This window comes from Onychostoma macrolepis, chromosome 05 (assembly GCF_012432095.1).
Source record: "Onychostoma macrolepis isolate SWU-2019 chromosome 05, ASM1243209v1, whole genome shotgun sequence".
Taxonomy (NCBI): domain Eukaryota; kingdom Metazoa; phylum Chordata; class Actinopteri; order Cypriniformes; family Cyprinidae; genus Onychostoma; species Onychostoma macrolepis.
In genome coordinates, this window is record NC_081159.1 from 2,988,051 (window position 1) to 3,003,179 (window position 15,129).

At 36.4% G+C, this 15,129-nt stretch overlaps 1 protein-coding gene across 2 annotated transcripts; it reads left to right on the forward strand.

Annotated features, from left to right (window-relative positions):
* Positions 1-649: 649 nt before the first annotated feature.
* Positions 650-15,008, forward strand: chfr (checkpoint with forkhead and ring finger domains, E3 ubiquitin protein ligase). 2 transcript variants are annotated; one of them, XM_058776455.1, is made up of 18 exons: positions 650-805; positions 1,797-1,930; positions 2,916-3,015; positions 4,641-4,750; positions 4,852-4,911; positions 5,163-5,330; positions 6,127-6,324; positions 7,059-7,233; positions 7,479-7,633; positions 8,325-8,487; positions 9,801-9,943; positions 11,144-11,260; positions 11,343-11,426; positions 11,504-11,574; positions 12,378-12,465; positions 12,783-12,890; positions 13,075-13,147; positions 14,224-15,008. In XM_058776455.1, the coding sequence occupies exons 2-18, from the start codon at positions 1,819-1,821 to the stop codon at positions 14,264-14,266; spliced, it is 1,968 nt and encodes a 655-aa protein (XP_058632438.1). In that variant the 5' UTR covers positions 650-805; positions 1,797-1,818; the 3' UTR covers positions 14,267-15,008. The 2 variants fall into 2 exon arrangements, with proteins under 2 accessions (XP_058632438.1, XP_058632439.1); XM_058776456.1 differs by having other exon boundaries at positions 6,130-6,324.
* The last annotated feature ends 121 nt before the right edge of the window (positions 15,009-15,129 follow it).

Consider the following 15,129-nt stretch of genomic DNA (forward strand, 5'->3'; position numbering starts at 1 on the left):
AATAATATATTACCACAATCCCTATAGTGAGCAGGGTAAATGTGGGAAGGTACAGAGGGAAAAATTCATGCAAAACTATGCAGATTTAATTTGTTTACTTTTAAAAATATATATATATTTATCTCTGTTTTGTATTAAAATCTGTGTATGAAATTTTCAAGAAGGAAAACAAAAATGAGATGTTGCCTTAAAAAGATTTTTAGTTTTGTTATCATTAGAATAAAACAATCGAAAAACAGTAATGACAGTTTAATGTTTAGGCTATTTTGAATTTTTTTTTCTACAGACCCTCAAGCACTCCTGCATATTCAGGCATTAAATCAACCGTCTTTGTAAACCTGCTTTTAAAGTACATGAATAATGAGGTGCTATAATACAAATAAAACTATCTTGACTGATGTTTAATTCTAAATCAATATTACATGAATTATGCATAATCTAAAAAAAATCACCCATTCACAAGTCCATACTTTTTCACCAGTGATGTCTTGCTCTATGTGTAACCATCTCTTGTCTAGACATCCTTCCAGACAGGTTTTTGTTCAGGGCTTTCACATGGGCCAGACAGAAGCATCGGTGACCCCCTGCCAGCTTCATTCCCATAGCCCCTCTCTCTCTCTCTCACACACACACATGCGCGCGCGCACACACGCACACACACACTCACACACACACTCCTCCTCCATCAGCTGATGCCTGAAAATGCCACTGCTGGCCAGGAAGTGCTCAAGAAAATAAAAACGAAAGCACAGAGGATTCAAGTCAACATGCGCTAATGCTCCGGATACTTTCCGACGTTGGCTAGGTTAGTACTTTCAATACATTAGAGGTTGAGTTTGCAGATTAATTGAGTTATTTTGAACTGTTTGAGATGTGACTGTGAGCTAGCGCCTCAGAGTTAGCCAGTCTTCGCGTAACGTAAACATTGCGATGTTTCACGCTGTTGTGTAGCTTCCCAAAACAAAACTCGACTTGAAAACAGTCACTTAAAGAAATGAAAGGCTTTACATATCATTTAATTTACTCTAGTGATTTTAGCTTTACCCAGAACTCTTTGGCGGCTTGAGTTAGCTGGTTAGCACACTGACTTCTGCGTTATGATCGAATAGCTGGAAATAACGTTTATGAAGTAACGTTAATGTTATGTGAAGCGTCTGTAACACCCTGCACTATGTATCTCAAACTTTCATTTAACATATTTGCATATCTAAATGCAACTTATCTAAACTTTATAAAAATGAATTTCAAGTAAAAAGACTTTCGTTACAGTATGAAATTATTATGATAATCATATTGATCGCCCAATCATAAACATGGTAATTCAAAACCGCTAATAAAACTGGAAACACACAGAAAAAAAACTTATAGAAAAATAGAAAGTAAAAGTACATACTAGGTGAGTCATGTTACAATCCTACCCCTCTGGTCAGTTGTGATATTAGTAAAGCTTATAAACATCTGCTCATCAGTTCTGTCATTTAACATAAATTGTGCTGATTGTTTTGCACAAAGTCTAACTTATGTCACTTGAGAGTGGTGTTCATGTAAAGTATTATTTCACCATTGTAGCCCATTTCTAATTCCTTAAACTGATGGTTACGACTCATCTTGGGTTGCAAACACTACCTGGTCTCCCCTACAGTTTATTTGACAAAACATGCTGTCTTTAGTGTTTCACACTACGTTTTTCAACTCTATTTAACTATAATCAACATTGTGAGTAAATGCATTTGCATTGGAATGTTTGTGTTTGTGTCTCACGCTTCTGTAGCTGATGTGATCTGCTGTCTTGGCAGGTAAAATAAGGAAGAGGAGAAGATGGCACATCAGGGCAGCGGACAGGCCTGGGGAAAACTGGTGAAAGTCGACGCATCTCCGGATTCAGAGATATTACTTATAAATAGAGAATGCATTGTGGGGAGAAAAAAAGGTGCGCTGAACATCATCATGTTCATGTTAGTTGCTCGTTTCATTTTAAAAGGGCTTCTTCATTTACTTTTCCCAGTAACCTCTTTACAGACTCTTCTATGACTGTCTAGTTTTACTTATTGACATTAATAGTTGTTACTTTTTTTTTTTAACCCTCAAGAAGATTATCAGTCTGAAGTAGTGTCTGCATGTATTGAGGGAGCCCATGCCTTTCACAATACTTTCTTTAGTTCAGCAAACGAACCCCCCCTCCCCAATAATGACAAAGGCGTCTATTGAAGACATGCTCTTGGAATATTAAGTAGTTTTTTTGTGTGTTGTGGTGGTGTGCAGGGAAAGGTTGTATCCCTTTTACTCTGTCTGTGTCTGTCTGGTTTGAAGACTGTCTTTATCCCGCTTTAATTCATATTAATCCAAATGTCTGTGTGCTTCACAGTAACACTGGACACTGGTTATTAGCAGAACTGATACACTTCATTACTATAATAGACTAGTGTCATTTTTAACTCTACATCACATCACTATACTTCATTTAAGACTTGCATTCCTAATGTGTCGAGGCGAGAAAGTAATGGGCCAGGTCAGGAAGAGAAAAGGTGCTTGACGAAAAGAGGAACGTGCTTTATTAAAGTCGACATGAAAAGTCGTGTTTACAACCAATTTTACTTCAGTAATGTCACTTTTTAAAGGGAAGCAGGATATTAAATAAAACTGTAGAGTGTCCCTTTCTAAAGCATTTTTGCAGATTTATGTAAAGGCTTAGGTTGGCATTTGGGACAGGGCCTAAAGTCTTAATGGTGACATCAGCCCAAACTTTTCAGAAGTGGAACAATTCTCTTTGTTGAAAGATTATAAAGACCTACTTTCTTTCTTTGGAATAACACAGTGATGGGTGGATTGTACACAGTAAGAATAAGAATATAGTCCATTTTGATTTATTGTTAACTTGTTGATATCATAACCTCACAGACATATTTTCTTTATAGATTGTGACCTCTCATTCCCGGCTAATAAACTGGTCTCAGGAAATCATTGCAAAATCACTCAAGATCAGAACTCAGGAAAGGTGTGGCTGGAGGATATGAGGTAGGACCGCCTGTTTGACATCATGAGGTCCTTCTAGTAAGACACAGGCTGTAATGGACAGACACGAACTGTTGAATAATTTCATGCCTATATCATGTTCTTTGCCTCTTTGCATGCTCTTTCCCTCTTTTTGTATACAGGGTTTATTAGTGTATATGTGACCCTGGACGACAAAACTTTAAGTGTCTTAAGTGTCAATTTTTTTAAATAAATAAGCTTTCCATTGATGTATGGTTTGTTATGATAGGACAATATTTGGCTGAGATACAACTATTTGAAAATCTGGAATCTGAGGGTGCAAAAAAATCTAAATATTGAGAAAATCGCCTTTAAAGTTGTCCAAATGAAGTTCTTAGCAATGCATATTACTAATCAAAAATTAAGTTTTGATACATTTACAGTAAGAAATTTACTAAATATCTTCATGGAACATGATCTTTACTTAATATCCTAAAGATTTTTGGCATAAAAGAAAAATCAATAATTTTGACCCATACAATGTATTTTTGGCTATTGCTACAAATATACCCCAGCGACTTAAGACTGGTTTTGTGGTCCAGGGTCACATATAGTATTCATAACAGCTAGGTCTCTATTAGATTAATATATAAATATGTCAAATGAAAGTATAATAAATATTTAAAATATAAATATATAAAAATTTAATTTGATGTGTGCACCAAAATGACGGCTTGTCTTTGACCCATATATTTTAAGTTCTTATATTTAAAGATTTCACCATGCATTGATTACAGCAAGAAAGAGGTAAATTTACAGAAGTAATATGTATAATGCTACAGTTACATTTTTCACAAGTAGATGTACCAGTAAAAAACTTAATTAGAAGCAGTTGGTGTTAATTCTTTTTAGTTCTATTAAGTTTTTGCAAATTATACTGAGTGACTTGTAATTACATTAGTAAGTGAATTCAATTAATGACATGCTTGGCCCTGCGGCAAATATACATCCAATTCCCTCATGACATTTAATCTTTGCTTTGGTGAATAATTAATTGTAATTTGGTTAATAGTCAGCGGATGGAGATACAGTAGTTGATGTGTGTCTGTGGTGACTGTATGTCTCATGTATTTGAATGTACGCTACCTCACCGATGGTGCTATACATTTCCATTCAGCTAATTAAGTGATTATCTGCTAGACAGTCGACATGCTGTGTGTTTTACACGATGCTTAATCAGCGTGATGGAAACGGCAAGCTTCCCTCCCTACCTTCTTGTTATCCTTTCTTGTACAACTTTCTCTTTGCTATTTTTTAACAAGGCTTTAACTAGGCACTTTGTTTTGTCTCTATTCATTATCTTGAAAGAAATGGTCGATACTTGGGTAGATTAGTTCTACCTGGATCAGGCAATTTAAAAAAAAAACAGATAAGTTCATAAATGGGCAATTAAGTGGACATGCTTAGAAAAGTTGCTCAGGCATTTCGAATTGTGACGTTTACTAATAACTTGTCATCATCATTTCCTGTTGTTTTGTTGATTGTTTCTGAGAATGAAGTTCACAAATGTAGTCATTTAGCCTCTGAATGGCACTCATACAAAAGGATCCATGAAATTCATAATTACTATAATTTTTGCTCGATGATGATCTGTTTGTTTCCGTCAGCACCAATGGAACAGTGATCAACATGTCCAAAGTGGTGAAGAAACAGACACACTTACTGCAGAATGGTGATGTCATTCACTTTGTGTACAGGAAGAACGAGCCAGAGCAAAGTAAGCTTTCACATTTAAGCATTTTCTGTTTCTGTAGTATAGTTGCATCCAAACAGATGACACAGATTGGCCACGTCACTCATCTGTTTTCGGTTTTGCAGATGTTGCTTATGTTTATCAGGCCATCGGGCCACAGGAAAGTGCCTCGCAGGATGCTGAAGGTAAATACATTTTGAATATGACGTGAGGTCAGCAGAAAAAGAAAGTCGTTTCAGTGAAAGATCATGTTACTACATTTTGAATAGAAATGAACTCCTTTGAAAGAATGTGCACAGATGAAATGCTCACAATAACATGAGAAACGTGAATAGTGAGGATTTTGATTTCATGTTGACTTGAAGTCCTAATTTCATCCTCGTGCCATTTTTGACCGTTTCTGAAAGTTAGACTTTTCTCTTTGGGATCTCCATAGATGCCGGAAGAGAAGAAGATTCAGATCTAACGGAAACAGAGAGCGAACCAGTGCCAGTAGAGCCTGTTATTGTGAAGCCTCTACCTCAGTCTGGACATGAGGATCCTCAGCCATCTACCTCCAGCTCTTCTTTCCACTTCTACAACATGCCCTTATCTACCTGCTCTGGTAATTACCGTCCACACTGCATGCACTCTTTCATGCAAGTTGCTTTGATAAGAAAATGACTTGTATATAAGTGTAAATGCATTGGCTTTCTATGCTGCTTCTATTAGTAGTATCTGAAAAATTTATACCAAAAAATGAAAATGTATTCCAGTTTTTCCCAAATTCAATCCTTGATTCAAATTTCTCATAAGCTTAATTGAGTTGGTATAAAGAGAGAAGAATTAATGACTATTTTTGTTTGAAGACTACATATAAAATTGCTACCAAAGTAAATGTTGGTAACTGCAGTTTGACTGAAATGCAATGGCTTTTCGTCGACTAAAACGATGAAAGACTCAAATGACTAAAATGTGACCTAAGACTATTAAGCGTTTTCGTCTCAAGATAAAGACTAAGATTAAATCAAAAATGCCTGCCAAAATTAACACTGATTCGGACCAAGGATGATAAATATAACGATAAAGGTATGGTTTCTGAAAGAATTCAAAGAATAGCCGAGTTCAAAACTGTAATGATAACGGCACAGAGGAACAATATGCTTGGAATCACTTCTTCAGAACCATTTGTTTCTAACTGATGAACAATCAAAACTTTGACAACCAATCGGAATCCATCCTGCTTCAAGGAGCAGTGTGCACTTATAATAAACAATGTTACCATGAATTACTGTGGATGCTGATATAGTTATCTTTATAGTTATCGTTTTTGATATGTGCAAGCCTTTACAGTGTTGACATGCTCAAAAAATGCATTAAAAAACTACTAAGAAATTTATATTCCTGTATGTACCATTCAGCAGATGTGTCTGCAAAGAAGAACCCAGTGAGTTCTTCGATTGTTTGTAAAGGAGAATCAGAGATGACCGCACCGGCGTGCAGCCCTGGGGAGCCGGTCATGAATCACACTCGCCTGAAGTGGACCTGCTGGACTGAGGGAGGGCAACAGACAGAGCCGGAGGTGGAAATGCAGAGGAAAAGAAGAAAAATTGACAAAGGTGCTGTAACACAGTTTTGGTAAAATTAATAGATGTTACGTGTTGTAAATAATTTATGATTTCTGTCTATTTTGAGTGGTCTGAGCATCTGTACTTTTTGTACTGCTCTGAAAGAGTTTAAAAGTGTTTTAGGCTTTGATGGTTTAAGATTGCCATCTACACTACCATTTAAATTAATGCTCTCTTATGCTCACCAAGGCTGCATATATTTGATCAAAAATACAGTGAGAACTGTAATTATTATGGTTTAAAATAATTGTTTTCTATTTTAATGTATTAAAATGTAATTAATTCAGGTGATGGCAAATCAGAATTTTCTGTAGCCCATAATCCAGTCTTCAATGCCACATGATCATTCTAATCAGTGTAATATGCTGATCTGGTGCTTAAGTAACATTTCATATTATTATCAATGTTGAGCAGTTTTGCTGCGGAATGTTTTTGTGGAAACAGTGAAGCCTTTTTTTTTCCCCTCAAGATTAATAGAAAGTTGAAAAGAACAGAATTTATTATTTTTTTTTTTTACATTATAAGTGTATCTTTATTTTCACTTTTGATGTGTCTTTGCTAAATAAAAATACTATTTAATTAATTTTTTTTTCTAACAATGAAATCTTACTGACTTCTAAATGGTAGTGTGTATCTGGTTTTAACATTTATCATTAGCATTTCAGAACTGTTCTACAGTATAAACACTTGCAAACGTAACCTTTATGTCTGTGTCTGTCCTGCAGATGATCCGAATGGGTGTGGATCTTCTCACAGTGACTCTGCTGTTTCTGCAGCAGCTCCTCAGGTCTCTCTCAGAGGAGCAGCAGGGAAAGAGAAAACCGAGGGAGCCACTACAGACAAAATGGAAGAATCCCTCACATGCATCGTCTGCCAGGACTTGCTGCATGACTGTGTCAGGTCAGTCCAGCGTGCACAAATCAACACTTACACCCGAATGGACCAGAGCATAAATCCCTTTTAGTTGTTGTTTTATTAATTCTAAATCTGATTTAAAGGGATGGTTCACCCAAAAATGAATTGAATGTGAAATAAATTATGACACAATTTTCTATTCCTTTAAGAAGGATTTTAAAAAGGTGTGTGGAAGCTGAATTTGAATGTATTTTCAAAAGTTAGTGTGTGCGTGTGTGTGTTTGGTACAGTCTTCAGCCCTGCATGCATACGTTTTGCGCTGCCTGTTATTCTGGCTGGATGGAGCGTTCCTCCCTCTGCCCCACCTGCCGATGTCCTGTGGAGAGGATCCGTAAAAACCACATCCTCAACAACCTGGTGGAGGCTTACCTTCTCCAGCACCCAGGTACTGTAACACACCGCTATTCTCACTTCTTATTAAGGCCTGTTCACACTGAGTCAACTAACTACACAACATAAGAGGAAACTGTTTACAAGCTATCTTTAACTTTGTTTTTAATTAAGCAAATACCTAGGCAAAGAGACAAAAATAAAAGTGTCCAAGAGTTTACAGAGAGATGCCTAAGCACAAGATTTCAATGAGAGTGGCACTTTTAATCTATAAGTAACTACTCTGTATAAATCAGATGGTCAGGTACACTATTGTTCAAACGTGTGAGGTAATGTTTTGAAAGAAGTCTCACTAAGGCTGCATTTATTTGATCAATAATACAGTAAAAACAGTATTATTGAGAATTATTATTACAGTTTAAAATAACCATTTCCTATTTTAAAATGTAATTTATTCCTTTGATGGCAAAGCTGAACTTTTAGCAGCCATTATACTCCAGTCTTCAGTGTCACGTGATCCTTCAGAAACCATTCTGATACTGATTTTTTTTGCTTAAGAAATATTTATTATTGTTGTCAATGAGAACAGTTGTATTGCTTATTATTTTTGTGGAAACCATAACATTTTTTCAGGATTATTTGATGAATGCATTACAAATCTTAAAAGAAAACTTCATAATCCCTAACTTTTGATCAGATTTTTCAATTTTTGTGGCCTTTTTTTTTTTTTTGTTAATTGGTCATAGAGAAGTGTCGGAGTGAAGAGGAATTGCGCAGCATGGATGCCCGAAACAAGATCACACAGGACATGCTGCAGCCAAAGGTCGAGCGCTCCTTCTCGGACGAGGAGGGCAGTTCAGACTATCTGTTCGAACTCTCAGACAATGACAGCGACATATCTGACATGAGGTCAGCAACCGTTATCCATTAAGTATTTTCACCAGCTAAAACTGGTTTTAAGTCAGTTATTTCTATTTTTTGCTGTAGTGTGTCACTAGGAAATATCAGTTTGCATTTCCAAACATTCATTTTGCCATTAAAGGAAAACGCCACTATTTTTGACGGTAAAACTCAATTATTTAACTCTTGGGGAGTTGGAAAATTAGTCTATTTTCAAAAATAGCGGCGTGTACCTTTAATTGTAACAATCCAGTGAGATTTTTGTCTGACAACAGCCTGAGATCTGATCTGATCATCACCAGTCTGTCTGGAATGACATGAAGAAACAGAACAAACTGAGACCGACTAAATCCAGAAGAACTGTGGCAACGTCTCCAAGATGCTTCAAGAAACCTTCCTGCAAAGCTACAGTACTGTTAAAAGTTATAGGAACTGGTGTAAAAATGCTGTAAAGTGAGGATGCTGTCAAAAATATGCTCAGATGAAGGAACTAAAAAAATACTTTGGTGTTCATTTGTACATCCAAACACTGAGCAACTGTCATGCTTCGCTCGTTTGCAAGCCATGATGTCTCTCGAGGGAAAAAAAATATTGCGCTCGCCTCGCACGGTAGTAGCTCATTTTCTCATGGGCGGGCAAAGCAGAGAAAGGGGAGGTAACCTTTCTGCGTATGACGACATAAAGGGAAGATTCCAGATTGGGCATCTGAGCTTTCATTTTCTCAAAGGCGAAGCAGGAGACCCAGGGCTCGGTTTACACCTATCGCCATTTCTAGCCACTGGGGGACCATAGGCAGGCTAGGGGGACTCATATTAATGTTAAAAAACCTCATAAAGTGAAATTTTCAAGCCATGGGACCTTTAATGCAGTCTTGGAGACGTTGCCACAGTTCTTCTGGATTTAGTCTGTCTCAGTTTGTTCTGTTTCTTCATGTCATTCCAGACAGACTGATGATGATCAGATCAGATCTCTGTGTGGAGCACAAAAATCTCACTGGATTATTACAATTAATGGCAAAATGAATGTTTGGAAATGTAAACTGATATTTCCTACTGACACACTACAGCAAAAGGTAGAAATAACTGACTTAAAATAATTTTTAGCTGGTGAAAATACTAGTGTTCTAATCATTTTGGACACCACTGTAGAAGTAGAAGTTTAAGAAAGGAAAATCCAGTTACCCAAATTATTATAGTGTTTTCTTTCTTATTGAATGTTAGTTAAAATTGTGATTCTCTTAAAAATAGTAGATGTCCAGTAGGTTCCATCAAGTATTTAAGTGATTACTGAAACACACCCTGATCTAACATGTTTGTTCTCAGTCAGCCCTATATGATGTGTCGGCAGTGTCCAGGTTATCGGAAGGAGCTCAGCTCTGCCCTGTGGATCTGTGAGCCTGCTCAAACCGAAGGGCCGGCTAAAGGGCCTGGAGACGGCCCCTCCACATCCTCTGACACCTCACCAGGTTATTCATGCTCACATTTGTAAAAGAGTGTAAAGAGTACCTGAAAACCATACCTTGAGTGAAAGTACAGATACCTTAGAGTGAAAATTACTCCACTACAACTCAACAACTTGAGTGAAACACTTAAGTATTTTAAATATAGAAGCACTAGTCAAAGAGACATGCCAGTGAAAATGTTGTGGAGAAGCTTGGGAAAACAGGCAGAGGCAAGGATCTATGTTGCAGGTATTTATTGGAAAAACTAGCAAACCAAAGGGAACAAACAATGTCTCTTCAGCGTAACGGATAAATAAAATAACGTTAAGTAAAATTAAAAAGTCAAAGCTGTGCTGGTTTCAGCCTCATTGCCTGCTGCAGTCATGTCCTCATGTCATATATGTGACCCTGGACCACAAAACCAGTCATAAGTGTCAATTTTTAGAAATTGAGATTTCTACATCATCTGAATAAATAAGCTTTCCATTGATGTATGGTTTGTTATGATAGGACAAGATTTGGCTGAGATACAACTATTTGAAAATCTGGAATCTGAGGGTGCAAAAAAATCTAAATATTGAGAAAATCACCTTTAAAGTTGTCCAAATGAAGTTCTTAGCAATGCATATTACTGATCAAAAATTAAGTTTTGATATATTTACGGTAGGAAATTCACTAAATATCTTCATGGAACATGATCTTTACTTAATATCCTAATGATTTTTGGCATAAAATAAAAATTGATAATTTTGACCCATACAATGTATTTTTGGCTATTGCTACAAATATACCCCAGCGACTTAAGACTGGTTTTGTGGTCCAGGGTCACACATATAAAACACCTGTGATTCACAACTACTTGCTAAGGAACTGGTGTTCACATAATGTAGCCTTGGTGACAAATTTGGGTGAGAAAGGGCAAAACACCTTTCAGTGCCCTGTAGTTGGCGATATCACGTCTTTAGTGCAACACTCATGACAAATGTAGTGGAGTAGCATTTTTTTGTGATGAGCATTTAAAATTCAAAAATGTAGTGAAGTAGAGTAAAAGCTGCTATTATCTTTGATACTACAAAGTATCCAAAAAGATACTCGAGCACAGTAATTAATTACATTTACTCAAATGCTTTACACCTCTGGTCTAGACGATACGCTCACACACCAACAGACACATCCATGCTCGTAATTCTTCATGTTCGTAAATGCACTGTGTTCCTGCCGCAGCTCCTCAGGAGTTCAGATGTCCTCCTCAGGGCAGTCACCTCATCTGCTCCTGCTGCCTGCAGCCCATGCCCGACCGCCGCTTTGAGCACCTTCCCCCTCAGGTGTCTCCGCAGCACTGTGAGTGATCCTGACACCTGTCCGTCAATGTTCTCCAGCCTCCGGGAGTCACCTGATGATTTGTCTGTTCGTTTGACCCCAGGTATGGTGTGCCAGAAAGCGTTCTGTCATGTGTACTGGGGCTGCCAGCGGATCGGCTGTCACGGCTGCCTAGCGCGGTTCAGCGGTAGGTTTCTGAGCGGTTAAGATTTCTGTATGAAATTTTTATTTTATAATAACGATTATGGTTATTTCTCCTCACAGAACTTAACCTTAACGATAAATGTCTGGATGGAGTTTTTAATGGCAATCAGTATGAGTCTGAAGTCCTTCAGGTGTGTACAGTTTGTTTGCTGATACTGTGGGATCAGTGTTATTTTAGTATTAGTGTTTTGAATTCTTTTATTTTGAGTTTTCATTTAAATTTTAGTAATTTTGTTATTCTTTTGTCATTTTTATTATTATTATTATTATTTGTTTTAAATGTCTATTTAGCTTTCATTTATTTTTATTTCAATTTTAGTCATTTTAGTATTTCAACTTAATGTATTTCAGTTAGTAGCCAAGGCAACATTTCTCATTGTTTTCCCTTAGTTTTTTTTGTTTTTTTTCCAAGTTAATATTTTTTCCATAATATTTAATTAAATTATTTATTTTTTAAACTTCAGCTTTATTTCAGTTAAGTAAACAATATTTAATAGTTTCCGCTAGCGATACAATCACTGTGCAAAATTTGAACAAATCCATAACTTTAATTATTAAACTTTTATTTATGCTACAGACACACATTAAACCTCAAATTATGTGAATAAGAGTTGAGAACTGTGCTATTACTTTTATAAACAATCTGACATCACATTTGTTGCCTGATAAATTGGGCAAAAACATATAACACTGTCTAACATTGGCTGTCAATACATAGATTAAATGAATGAACTTAATCTGATTATCTAAAGCTACAGTAACATGTTAATGCATTGTAAAAAAAAAAATTAAAAATGTCTTGATACATAAGAATAATTTATTGCCATGGGCATTTTTCATATCTTAAACTAAACTATAAATGCATTTGCCCCGTTTTCCCACTTGCAAACCCAGCCCTCTGAGCTGTTGTTCATTTCTGCTTTTTTTGTGGCAGAATTATTTGACATCTCGAGGAATGAGCTGGAGGCATATGCTGCAGGAAGCGCTTCAGGCCGTACAGCAGGGCCTGTACCAGCTCTCTGGTAATTACGCTTTGGTCATATTGAGAAATGTTGATCAGGCACAGCTTGAGGTAAGGGTGGTTAATATAAGGGAAGAAAATCACCATATTCCTAAATATTTTGGGGAATACATTATCTTCATCATATTATGCACATTTCTATGGAAGAGAGAAGTAATTGGAAGCCCCATTTCCTAACATGCGGCTTCAAATTATATTATATAAAATATTATGTATACCAGCTTGATTCATCCCTGTGATCAAGAAACGGAATGTCAGTGCATCAGTTATCTAGTACTGTTTCACTGAACATATGTTGTTCATATGTGCATGTTTCAGATTACAGAATCACTGCCAGCTCTCTCCTCTGCTACTGCTGTGGACTTCGCACTTTTAGAGAGCTCGCATATAAATACAGAGAACGTATTCCTCCATCAGATCTGCCAGGTAAGATTCATATGCAATAAAGTACCACAAAGCTGCACGGTTATATTAGCCTCACAGAATTTTTCACTTCCCTCTGCTGTAGGTAGACATCATGCCAAATATATAAAACTGCAGAATTAAATTGAAATGATAAAAATGTGTTTTTGCATGCAGTAAGGTGTTTTTTTTTTTTTTTTTCACACAGATTCTGTGACTGCCAGACCAAACTGTTACTGGGGACGCAACTGTCGGACTCAAGTGAAAGCACACCACGCTTTGTAAGTCAGCAACATGTAAAATCTGGAAATACATTTTTTAATTTTGATATCCATCCTGATAGAGTCACAACTTAAAATCTAATGTCTTGCCTGTCCAATTCAGTTTAAAGTACTTTATTGTTTTGCCAAAGCATTATACACATCCATCCATCCTTATGTGCACATTATGTCCATCCTGAGAAGCGCGTCATACTTATGTCCACCAGTAGAGGGCAGCTAATGAGCATGTATGTAGTGTCAGTCTGCAGTACAACAACATAGGCCTGTTTGTTAGGACATTATAAGACCCACAGAACTTTTACATAAACTGACAAAGTCTTAATTCACTCTTCCACAAATTAAGTCCCAAAAAGGTATTAAACCAGATCACAAAGCCTTAAATTCAGAAAGTTTTGGCATTACATTTTGTCTGCTCTTCAAAAAATATCTTCCTCAGTCTGAATATTTTCCTCCAGTATTTTTCTTTTGGTTTCCAATACAAATATCCAGACATCCTTAATTCAAGATACATTTATTTGTGGTGCAAATTAAACGTATAAAGTCTTGTTTTCTGAGAAATGTAACACAATTTAGTGCATTAATACTTCAAACAAGAACAAATATCTGTCAGCAGGTATGAAAACAACTTGTTTTCCCTTTGAATTGTTGATTTAAAAAAAAATAATAATGTATTCCCTTCACTTTGTTTTGATCTATTTCTCATAAAACAAGACACATTTTTGTCATTTTTCTTCACAAAGTAAATGTCTTGATTTAAGAATATTTAGACATTTGCAGAGCTATTCAAGCTTTTTTTGTTGTAAAATTAAATTTTAAAAAAAGTTGTCATTAAGTTAAAGTTGTACTTTCGAACTTTGAAATGTTGCTGCTAACACAAGGCACATTTAGAGACCTTATTGATGAATTGTGTTCTGTTTAGTTAGATTTCCTTTACTTGGTCTTAAAAACAGTCTTGAATTTACTTCATAAAACCTACAGAAACTCTGGGCAATGATCATAATCATGCTCGTTAATTCAGACGGCATGCCATGATAACAATGAATCTTAATCTGTCATTTTATTTTCTCTTCTGTCAGGAAATTCAACCACGTGTGTGAGCAGACGCGTTTTAAGAACTAAAGCTGGAGGACCGTGGCTTGATTTGACAGCGGTGGTTTCTGGGTAACTGATCTGCTGCGGGCACATGTTAGACCTCTGTACTCCTCTAGATGGCAACTTTACATATGCAAAGTCAATCAGATGATGATAAATCAATCGTCCTTGAGGTATGGTGTCAGCGCATGGAAACATCTGATCTGGATCTGCACTGTGTGTAGAAGCAGACACTAGTTTTCCATGATGGACTGACCGTCACACTTTCAGTATGCACTGTTGTTTCCACTATGCTATTGACATGCTTCCATGCTGCATCTCTGCTTATAATTGTAAAATGAGAAAACGTTGGCAATCACCTTTTCATGCAAAAAGCTCTTTAGCTCGAACCTTATACAATATACAAAATATAAAACTAACCTATGGTGCCTAAGACTCAGTCAACTATGAGTGCTCTTTCTTTGCATGTCACATACTTCTTCCATTTTTAATGTTCTTTCACAATTATCATTAACTGCTCAAGACATTTAAATGCTACTGAGAATGTTGAAAATGTATGTTGTAAAAAGGGACGATCATGTTTGTGACTCAAAACCAGTGCACTAAACTTTCACACGTTAGGTATTCAGCATTTGCATTTTGTTCTTCATTATTTGGGCAGTAAGCCATGTGAAGAAAAGGTGTTTATTTTTTTCATTCATTTTATATCACACTGCAGGGGATAATCAAGTCAAATCTGATTTATAATAAAGGCTTAGATGCTTTCGCACATCTCGTTATGATTATGGAATTTTTGCTTTTGACTCTTCATATGCAAACAAGGCCAGTTTTTAGATAGTCAGTGGATGATGCTTTTCCTAGCGTTGTCCTACGTAATGAAGATATTTGAG